This window comes from Malus sylvestris, chromosome 4 (assembly GCF_916048215.2).
Source record: "Malus sylvestris chromosome 4, drMalSylv7.2, whole genome shotgun sequence".
In the NCBI taxonomy this organism is placed as follows: Eukaryota; Viridiplantae; Streptophyta; class Magnoliopsida; order Rosales; family Rosaceae; genus Malus; species Malus sylvestris.
The window spans coordinates 4,503,288-4,514,244 of record NC_062263.1 but is presented as its reverse complement, the minus strand read 5'-3'; the positions used below and the strand labels follow the sequence as shown (position 1 = coordinate 4,514,244).

The 10,957-nt window shown below is 33.2% G+C and overlaps 1 protein-coding gene across 1 annotated transcript; it reads right to left on the bottom strand.

Moving 5' to 3' along the window:
- Positions 1-808: 808 nt before the first annotated feature.
- On the bottom strand, positions 809-5,410 carry LOC126619311 (probable fructokinase-1). Its single transcript, XM_050287644.1, has 4 exons — positions 4,824-5,410; positions 2,928-3,260; positions 1,280-1,396; positions 809-1,176 (listed from the first exon to the last, which is right to left on the bottom strand). The coding sequence occupies exons 1-4, from the start codon at positions 5,232-5,234 to the stop codon at positions 1,048-1,050; spliced, it is 990 nt and encodes a 329-aa protein (XP_050143601.1). The 5' UTR covers positions 5,235-5,410; the 3' UTR covers positions 809-1,047.
- Between the last annotated feature and the right edge of the window lie 5,547 nt (positions 5,411-10,957).

The window sequence follows — 10,957 nt, the reverse complement described above, 5'->3', positions numbered from 1 at the left end:
CTTCTAGATCCCCAAAAAAAGATGCCAGCAAAGATCCTTTTCCGCCAATAGTATCCAAATTAAAATTGCTTAACTTAAAAAAAAAAATGATTTGTACACTCCTTTTTTCCATACACATCACGTTTCTTAATTATCTTTTGTTTTTATTCGCTCCAAATGCCCCAAATAGATGTGCTTGAAAAGGGGAAAGGATGTGCAAGCAAAGCAAATACAACTTTTATTTTCCAAAAAAAAAAAAAAACCAAATACAACTTTTTGACTAAAGCAACACTTTTATCATTGGATGCTAAATCGACGCTAAACAACCAACAATATATGTCTTATGTTCCATTTATATCTAAATCGACACATCTTTTCTGTTAAGCAGTCGCTCTTAAACTCGTACAATTCAAGTCGTCTCCTAAACTCATACATGTTGTGAACAGATATATAATTATTATAATTACATGCATTTGCATATCAATCAAACCACTGAAAATCATTTTTTCTTCAATAGCAAGCATACTGAGAGACCTAGTAATTAATTTGCTAGAAACTAAGTTTTTTGGTGTTGGAATCCTAGTTTAGATTGTTCATTTCTAGAGAAGCAAGCGCCTACAAAATTATTTCAAAGACATTGCAATACGCAAGCCTCGATCTTCGCTTCGTTTGTTTAAATATCAATCTTGTTTATTCAATATACAGTGTTGTTATTTATTTAATTATTAGCATAATTCAAATTTATTTCTTTATATATTTATCTTTCATCGTTGATTATTATCCAACAATCGAATTTGGGTTCTCATTTGATGAGAAGAACAAGATGAAATATCAGAAATCATATTACTTATTCGGCAATGCTTAAGCCTCCAACTTCCATCATTACACGCAGCCAAACCAATGCTGGAAAATCCCTCTCCAATAAAACACAAAATTCGAAACAAAAGCTCCTACAAACTTGACAAATAAAAAAAAAAAGAAAAAAAAAGAGGAGAAATAAAAAGAAAAATAAAAAGAGGCAGATATTCCCCTCTTCTTCTTGTTGCTGTTGAGATCCATCACCTTCTTCTAATTTGCTTTGTAGAGGGTGAGGGCTTCAGACTCGTTGGGAAGTGCGGGGATCGCTCCCTTCTTGGTTGTTGTAATCGCTCCGCATGCATTTGCAAATTTCAGTACCTCCCTCAACCTCTTCTCGTCCTGCAAATCCAACCAAATTCGTTCATCAGCTTTCCAAATTAATATAATTCAAATATATATAGCATATAAGATGCATAAAATCATCGTCAACTGTATAGCTTACTTCAAGAATAGAGTGGTCATCGACTATCTTCGCAAGGAGAGCACCGACAAACGAATCACCGGCGCCGGTAGTGTCTACGGCGTTGACGTCGAAGGATTCCACCACTCCACGGAAATTCTGTATTTGTTGTTTTACAAGTAATGTACACAAGTTAAGTTTTTAACCCAATTACCAAACCAAATGCCTAAAGTTTCCAAGAAAAAACGTAAACAAAACTCAATATCCTGGTGGATAGGGAGTTGGATGTCCACCCATGCTTCAAAACCCCATCCCCTCTAAACTCAAAACTAAATATTCTAGTGGATAGTGTTGAATTTTATCCATGCGTCGTCACCGGTTCGAAACTCTCCAATTTTCTAAACTATTGTAATAGTTTTGAACACATATTAACTCCTTCAAAAATGTCTGCTTTACCACATAATAACACTAGAAATATTTCTACTTTGTTACATAAATGGTGCACGGCCACGGCATTTGTAGAGTGTCAATAGCAACTCTTTTTTTAGAGTAAACTGTCGGTTTACCCCCTGAACTTTCACCTCACTTTCGATTTCCCCCCTGAACTTTTCCATTGGAAAATTAAGGACTCAAACTAATTTTTTTAGCCAATTTGCCCCATACCGTTAGTTTTTCATATATTCCATCCATATTTCCGTTAAGTGAGACCATGTGCATAACATGTGAGGGTAGTTAAGTTATTTCACTCTTAAAAATGATTAAAAAACTGAAAATAATAAAAAAAGCAAAACTTTCCCTCTATTTTTTCCCGCTAATTCCTATCCTCGATTTTATTTTTCCCACTCATTTCTATGCATGAGAAATGACATATGGTGTTATTGTCTACCATTTTTATTTTCTCTAACAAATTAATAATTTGACAAATGCTAATGGTGCTATTGTCTCCAAAGCAGTGCATTAATATAAGAAACCCTAATCTTTTTTATGGACATGTTTCTTATATTAATGCACTGCTTTGGAGACAATAACACCATGAGCATTTGTCAAATTATTAATTTGTTACGGAAAATAAAAATGGTAGTACATGCTTCAAAAAAAAGATTAACTTAGCTACTTATGAAGACAATAACACCATATGTTATTTCTCATGCATAGGAATGAGAGGGAAAATTAAAATTGAGGATATGAATTAGCAGGAAAAAATAGAGGGAAAATTATTATTATTATTTATTTTCAGTTTTTAATCATTTTTAAATTGAAATGACTTAACTATCCTCACATGTTATGCACATGGTCTCACTTAACGGAAATATGGATGGAATATATGAAAAACTAACGGTAGGGGGCAAATTGGCTAAAAAAAATTAGTTTGAGTCCTTAATTTTCCAATAGAAAAGTTCAGGGGGGAAATCGAAAGTGAGGTGAAAGTTCAGGGGGTAAACCGACAGTTTACCCCTTTTTTTAATATGCAAAACAAAAACATCAAATGAATAAGATAAAGATTCCATTAATATCAAGAAATATAATCAAACTTACTTTGTCCACAACCAAAATCATGGGCATAGACCCCACCCCCACCCACCCCAGGCCCAACGTGACTAAAAGTCAAAAACTCAGAACTAATTAAGCAAAGCATATGCAGGTGCAACAAAATGGTAAAGAATTGAATTGGATCGCATAAGGAACTGACCTTGGTGTAGTATCTGCAACCCTTCTCACCAAGCGTGACAAGGAGGAGCTTCAAGCTATCTCTCCACAGAGTCATGGCATTGGCATCATCAATCTTGGGGCTCCCTGTAAGGAACTCCAGCTCCACATCACTCACCTTGATCACATCGGCCTTATCCCATATGCTCATTATCTGCTTCTTTGCCTCTTCCCGCGACGGCCACAGCGCCTCCCGGAGGTTTGGGTCGTAGGAGAGCAATGCACCGGCTTCTTTAGCCACCTCCATTGCCTTCAGATGTGCCGATCTGCACGGCTCCACGATCAAGCTAATGGATCCATAGTGGAACACTTTGGCCTATCAATACAAAATCAAAACCAGACTCGGTGAGCAAAACTACATCAATCATTTCATTATCTATACGGTGTAATACAAAAAATGGTAAGCCTCCAAGATACATTTTAAGGAAAATATTGTGTGCTTTCTCAGTTTGTCACACTATCGATAATGTACACGTGCAAAGAGTGAAAAACTGTATCTCCCATGAGCCCATGACTAAAATGTCAATTTAAAAATTATGGGTATATTGTCACTTTGTACTACTAGTAGTATTTCTCTTCTTATTAGTGATAGGTCTTTGGTTCGATTTTCGCCAAAAATGAATTTGAACCACATTATTGCTAACTCATTGTGAAACTCATCCCACTTCATTCCCTTAGTATAAAAAATATCGTTTGTTCAAAAAAAAAAATCATAAGTACGTTATAAAAAGTGAGAAAATTAAGAGCTCGTGAAAATATTTTTAAAATGAGTAAAATTGTTGTTTTGTTAAAATATTTTTAAAACTAATATTTAGTAAAATTCAAGTGGGTCTATGCTTCTTCAAAAAAAAAAAAACGAGTACTTTTTTAATCCAAAATTAATTAACCAACTTTTGACCATTTTAAAAGAACTTTCAGCCTAAAATTACTTTATGATAAATGGCTCCCCATCAACTTCTAAGATGACAAAAAGTGAAAAATAATTGTTAATTTTTTAAAAATATTTTTAAAACTATTATTTAGTAAAATTCAAGTGGTCTATGCCTCTTCTTAAAAAAAAAAAAAAACCAAGGACATTTTTAATCCAAAATTAATTAACCAACTTTTGACCATTTTAAAAGAACTTTCAGCCTAAAATTACTTTATGATAAATGCCTCCCCATCAACTTCTAAGATGACAAAAAGTGAAAAATAATTGGATTAAGAAAAAAAAAGGACAGAAAATAATTGAATTAAAACCAAAAAAGCCAACTTAAAATAAAATAGAGCCAAAAATTTCAACATGTATTTTCAATCGATTGGATCAAAATGCAATATTACCGAACCGACCACAAAATGTACAACAACCACTCGCTTACGTGTGCGCGTGGCGAAAAAAAATACAAACACCCAAAACCAAATCGCGCTGCCAAACTTTACCTATTCAATTCTAAATTAATTATGCAAGTGGCCTCTACTACAATAATGAAAAAATATGTTGCTCTTATACTACGACGTGAATTAGAACTCCGTCGACTCCTTATCTAATAAATCTATACAAAAAAAAAAAAAAACCTAAATTAATTATTATTTTTTATCATGAAATTTTATTTATTTATTTATTTCTTTAAAATTAATTAATTATTTTTGTGGGGAATATATCGGGACCGGTGTGTCTGTCTGATACGAGAGATCCGTGATAAGCGGGATCCACATCAGAAAATTAAGGGCCAAGAAATAAAGTGAGATCCAAGTGCATCCCACATCAGAAAATCAACGGCAGGTAAGTTTATCACACCCAACCTTCAACCTTCAACCTTCAACCTTCAACCCTCCCTCCAAATTTTCCGAGAAAAGAAACACAAAACGTAAGGAGAGAAAAGAGAGGAGAGAAACGTACGGATTTGATGAGCTCGATGTTGAGCTCGTCGGGCTTCAGCAGCATATCGGCGCTAGGGTTCCGGTAGAACATGAACTCACGTTCACCGTCGGCGCGTAGGGTCACGAAGGCCAAGGCGGTGCGGGCGCCCTGATCGAACGAGATGCCTTCTCCAGCGACGCCGTATTGCTTCAGGATGCCGGCGAGCATGTGGCCGAACTCGTCGTCGCCGAGTTTTCCGACGAACGCGGCCTTTCCGCCGAGGCGAGCCACGGCGATCGCCACGTTGGCGGGGGCCCCGCCTGGGGCTTTGAGGAAGCCAGGAGCTTCGGCAAGAGAAACGCCCGATTCGGTGGGGACGAAGTCGATCAGCATCTCGCCGAAACTCACGATCATACCCTTTCCGGTCTGCGGTACGCCATTGTTAGCCATAACTGAGAGAGAGAGAGAGAGAGGAGAGAGAGGAACAGAGTTTTGGTGGGATGGTGAGGGAAATAATGAGAGAGGAGGAAGTGATCGGAGGTGGGAGTATTTATAGGGAGAGGGAGAAACCGAGGAAGGGGAGGATTATGAGGAATCCGAAATTATACTTTATGTGGGGAAGCCTTGCAAAGAAAGGATTAAGGAGGAATCGGTGGAGAAAACGGATTATGATATTATTAATAATTCTAGTTAATTAAAATAATTTCACTAATGGATTATTTATGTCTTTGTTTTATTTCTTGAGTCAAATTAATCCAACTGCCCTTTTTTTTTTATGATTGTCCAAATTTGGAGAATAATGAATAATTTATTCTCCCATTCTAGGGTCCACTTGATATGGAGGAGAAATTTTATTTTGATGGGAACAAGTGTACATCACGTGTTATTATATAAGTTTACAGATGTTTTATTTTTGAGTTGTCAATTTTCAAACACAAGAATTTCGTTATTTTTATAATAATACGTTATGTATCATATCGTATTTCAAAAACATTACAAATATATGGACATGGTGAAGCCAGAAAAAAAATAATAACAAATAGTTAAAAATGATTACTTTATTAAATAGTGAAACAATAATTAGATGCACATGTGCACCTTTTTGTTACGTAAAGATCATTTTAGTAAAAATTGGATGGTACATCATGATGATCTAAATTGATCTTAATTGATGACTAAACAGTTTATATATTAATTAATCTTTTACAAAAATATATTTAAATCATAATTAAAAAAATGAAAATTTTTGGATAGGATGTATCCAATTAGGATTTTGAGAGATTTTAATTTTTTAATGAATTTAAAGGTATTCAATTAGGACTTTAAGTGATTTTCTGAAATTCAAGGTGTATTCAATTAGAATTTTAAGATAGTTTATTTAAATCCTTAGAAATCCGAGTGTATTCAATTAGAAATTGATTTTAAAGAATTTGAGAAAGTTAAAGAATCAAAGGGAATTGAAGAGATTTCATAGTGTATTTTAAGCATCCACAAATCTCACATCTCCCTATGAAATTTCAAGGGAATTGAATCAAAATTTTATATGAAATCTCTACAAATCAATTAAACTCCATAAAAATCCATTAAAATCTCTCAAATTCTCAATTGAATACACCCTCCTTCATTGTTACACAAACTTTCATTTCCATTTATTAAATAAAACGAGAAACATCATTGATCGTGAATACAATTTTATGATTACAAACACAATAGAGAAGCAATACAAAATATACTCCACATAATCACATCAAACCAAGCGGAAATGTACGCGCACAAGGAAAAAACATTTGCATGACTTTCTGATGAACTTGCAAAAGATGATGCTCCTTCGACAAAGAAGTGCTTCATTTTTCAGGCAAACAGACAACAAAACCACAACAAAACAAAACAAAACAACGACAGAACACAAAATAAATTCTTCAAAGGTACAATTCCTTAGCCACAAAAGACTCATATCTAACCAACGTGAAGTTTAAACTCATAAGACCCAAATCGTATGAGCCAAACCCAACACCGTCAAGACACCCAAGGTGATCACAGTATCATCACCTATAGACTTACACTGACAGTAGAACATGTTTGTGAATCCCCTCAAACCACTGCATCTTCTTCCCACAATGGAAAGAAAGCACCACCCTTTGATGATCATGCAATTGTAGGCAAAAAAAACCCTGGTATGGGTCACTTCCAACAAAGTTGAGCTTCCTCCACATAATACATACCAAGCGCACAGATCATAAAATCACCCCTTAGCGTTGAACAACAATTGTCACTCTAAGATCCAAGGTTGAGAAGTAAGTCATAAGATGGTGTTATTCACACACTCATATTTACCTTCTACACACTATTTTTAATTTTCAGCTGTCAGATCGAATGAATTGAAAATGATCAAATAATAAAAATGAATACGGAGTTGTGTGAAAGGTAAAAAGAGTGTGAATAATAATACCCAACATAGTATTATTGCAATTGTAGGGGACCGGGGAGTGTGGTGTCATGGTCGCATTTGGGTGGTGAAATATGGGTACTTTCCACCCATATTTGGTCTCTTGTAATAATCCCAAATGGATTAATCAGAGTTGGGACATATTTGGTTAACCTTTCTTTTTGCTGATGTTGAGTTCATGTCTGATTATATTTGATATTCCAACAAAAAAATTAAATAAATATTATATTTGAAAAGTTCAAAATTAATTGAAAACCTTAATTTATGCATTTAATTTTGAATCATTTTCCACGATGCATCTGCAACAAAACTAAATAGAATTATCAACTTTCAAATTGTAGGATATGTATCTTAGTGCCTACATCATAAATAGATAAAAGATATTTGTTGATTTTCCTCAGAACTTATAAAGATTTGTTAATTTCTCGTCTGAACTTTACACTATGTTTGGATGAAGGAAATAAACTTGGAATTTTGGTAAAAATCTGAATTTATAAATTAACATGCACCAATTCCTTTGTTTGGATTCATAAACATAGAAATTTAGAATTTCCGCGTGGAAAAAAAACTTGGAATTTGGGACCTCCAATTCACAAGTTCAAATTCCATGTAAATATGTGTCATTTCCCAATTTCTATGATTTAGAGTTTAAAAATAACAAATTCAGTATTCAATTCCATTATTCTTTTAGATTAACCAAACAAGAAAATTTACAAATTCTTGAAAATAAAATCTTGTAATTTCAATTTCCGTCATTTTAAAATTCCTTAGTAATCTTAAATTTCTTCATCCAAACATAGTGTTAGTTTTAGCTGATTACCCTCCTGAACTTTTATAATTAGCCAATTCTTTCCCCCTGACGTTGGATTTTGGAGTTTTTCATCCAATTTTCTACCTATTTTGGTTAAATGGCAAATGTTTGAGGATAATCAAGTAATTTTATCTCTAATGTGGACAACATATTTTTTTTTCGTCGTCTTCTTTTCCTCTTGACTACGTACACTTTATATTTGAATTAGGTATAAGAGTCCAATTTGCAACTGCAAAGTATTGACTTTATGCCCAATTTACCAAAACAAAATTACTTTTTTGCCTTCCCACAGTTGTTAAGTGTTGTCTTCGCAACCAAAATAGATAAGAAATTAGATGAAAATTTTAAAATCTAACATCAATGGAGAAATTGACTATTTAACATCCATTATAGGAAAGAGGAAAAAAAAATACAAAATACAAAAAGATTGCTGGAATCAATGGGGTGCCATTCAAAATTGGCATCATGAGATTATACCTAGTTCGTATATTCATAGATGATGATATTTGGTTTACTTTAACAAGGAAGAATTGTTACCTAACCAAAAAAAAAAAAAAAAAAAAAAATCCAAGAGCAACATAGAGTTACAACTATTTGGGTTCATATCAAATTTTCTCTCTTAATAAAATAATATGATATTAACCATTGATTTAGGGCACACTTCACAATTTAATTACATGATCCAAACTATCATTTTTCGTGTCCCGATAGACCATCCTTACCAACATTCACTTATGACCAAAATTGTTACACCAATTTGATTATTTTCATATGATTTATTCCAGTAATCATTTGTTTAATTACCGTTAGATGATTTTTTTTTATTTGAGTGGAACCTATGCGGGAATAATTTGAAAATGCTCAAGTTTAATTAGAGAAAACTATTATATAGTAAGTATCATATTAACTTGAACGGATTATAAGGTTTTTTTTGTTTTTTTTATTTTTTTTATTAAAGGGGATAACTAGTGGCAAATCACGGTTATCCACTACTTTAGGGCCCGGAGAGGCTATGAGGAATTTCACCTTGCCGGTGATCACATTCAAGCCGACGCACCAGCTCGGAACATCAAACCCGGTACCTCTCACTTTTTTTTGTTTATTGGAGAGCCGTAGTTCGCGCCCTTACTACTAGACCACGTGTTGTGATTATAAGTCTGTGTTAACGTAAAAGGATAAAAAAGTATAGACAATCCAGAAGAAGTGTCATGTAATAGTAACCCTTTTTTGTTTCCATTGACCGATTATTGAAATGGATTTAAAAAAAATATATGAATAAAGGAATGAAGACCGACCAAAATGAAAGGAAGAATGGATTATACAAATAAGAGAAATTTTAGAATGTCAAGAGCACGGTCTAGAATACTAAATGTAATAAAAGAAATTTAATATATTTCCCGAAAAAATTTCTGTATATAATCTGGGGCACATAGATAATTTATGCAGAGAGTGGAAACACTCATCGGCCAATGGTTTCTGCTTCCGTAATAAGTGAGTTCATGGTTTCACTGTACACTTCACACGAAAAGAGGACAAAGCAGTTTGAACAAAAATGGTTTATCCAAAGAGGTTTGAGAGTTTGATGGTTTTGTAGTTTTATTGTGGTTGGCTGGATTTAATTAGGAAAGTACGTACTAGTGTCACATGCCACTAATATTTTTTTTTTTTAAATAGACAACGGGTGACAAATTACAATTATCCATCTCTTTCGAAGACGTTTGAGAGTTTGATGATTTTGTTGTTTTACTGTGGTTGGCTGGATTTAATGAGGAAAGTACGTACTAGTGTTACATGCCACTACTATCTTTAAAAAAATAAAATAATAGACAACTGGTGTCAAGTCACAGTTATCTATCTCTTTCAGAAAAATACTTACAAGGCATTTCAGCCTCTCCTTGTCCACAATCAAGTAGACTTACTAGCTTGGAACCTCGAACCCGAAACCTCCTTGTTTTTTTTGTTTTTTTTTTTTTTTGTATTTTAAGAGCTAAAATCCGTGTTTTTACCACTGAGCCACTTGCTATTCACATGCCACTACCATCTACTACAACTATTTTATGAACAAAATCACATCGCGTTGCCCTCGTTATATAATAAACAATAAAAGGAGAATAATTTTTTCTTTAATTAAGCAACAAATTAAAGCAGATTAATTCATATAATATTTTTACAAAAGTCCAGGGTCTAATTTTATATGTAATTACAAAACAAAATTAAGAGATTAATATAAAGTGAAAATGGTTGGACTTTAGTAACTTGTAAATATTAGGTAATGTGATTTCAAAGTAGGTATGAGATCAACTATGGCTAGACCTAAACAGCTAATAAATCACACATTTTTTTTAACATAAAAAAAAAATCACATATTGAACTACGAAAAAAATCCTATGTATTAAATTTCCTTACACACAGAAAAATCTGGTTTTTAGGTCTTTTTTCTTTTTCTCATTTCACAATTTTAAATTGAATTTTAATGTTGTGGGATTAAGTTTCAAATATAGTCCTAAATTTAACCGAAAAATAGACAATGTTAGTGAAAATAACCAATGGTACAATACATTGTTAAGTATGAGAAAGAAAAAATAATAATATGAGAATTCATAAACTAAATCAATCTTAAAGTAAAATTCAACGATCATTGCTACAATAAGCCAGAAGACTCACTCAACTCTCTAGAATTTAGGAGTCTCACAAAACATTGAATTAATTGGATGAATGACAAAATGAGATGTACCCTTTGTATAAATGTAGAAGTGATTATTTATAAAAGTTGTGTATTTACTTGAAAAGTGGACGTATGTATCTCTTTATACTAAAGACAAAAGTGTCACCAATACCACTGTATTACAATTTACATGTATTTTTTTTTCACTTTTAAGTAAAATGTTTTTATTTCTATTTTCGTTAATGACAAGT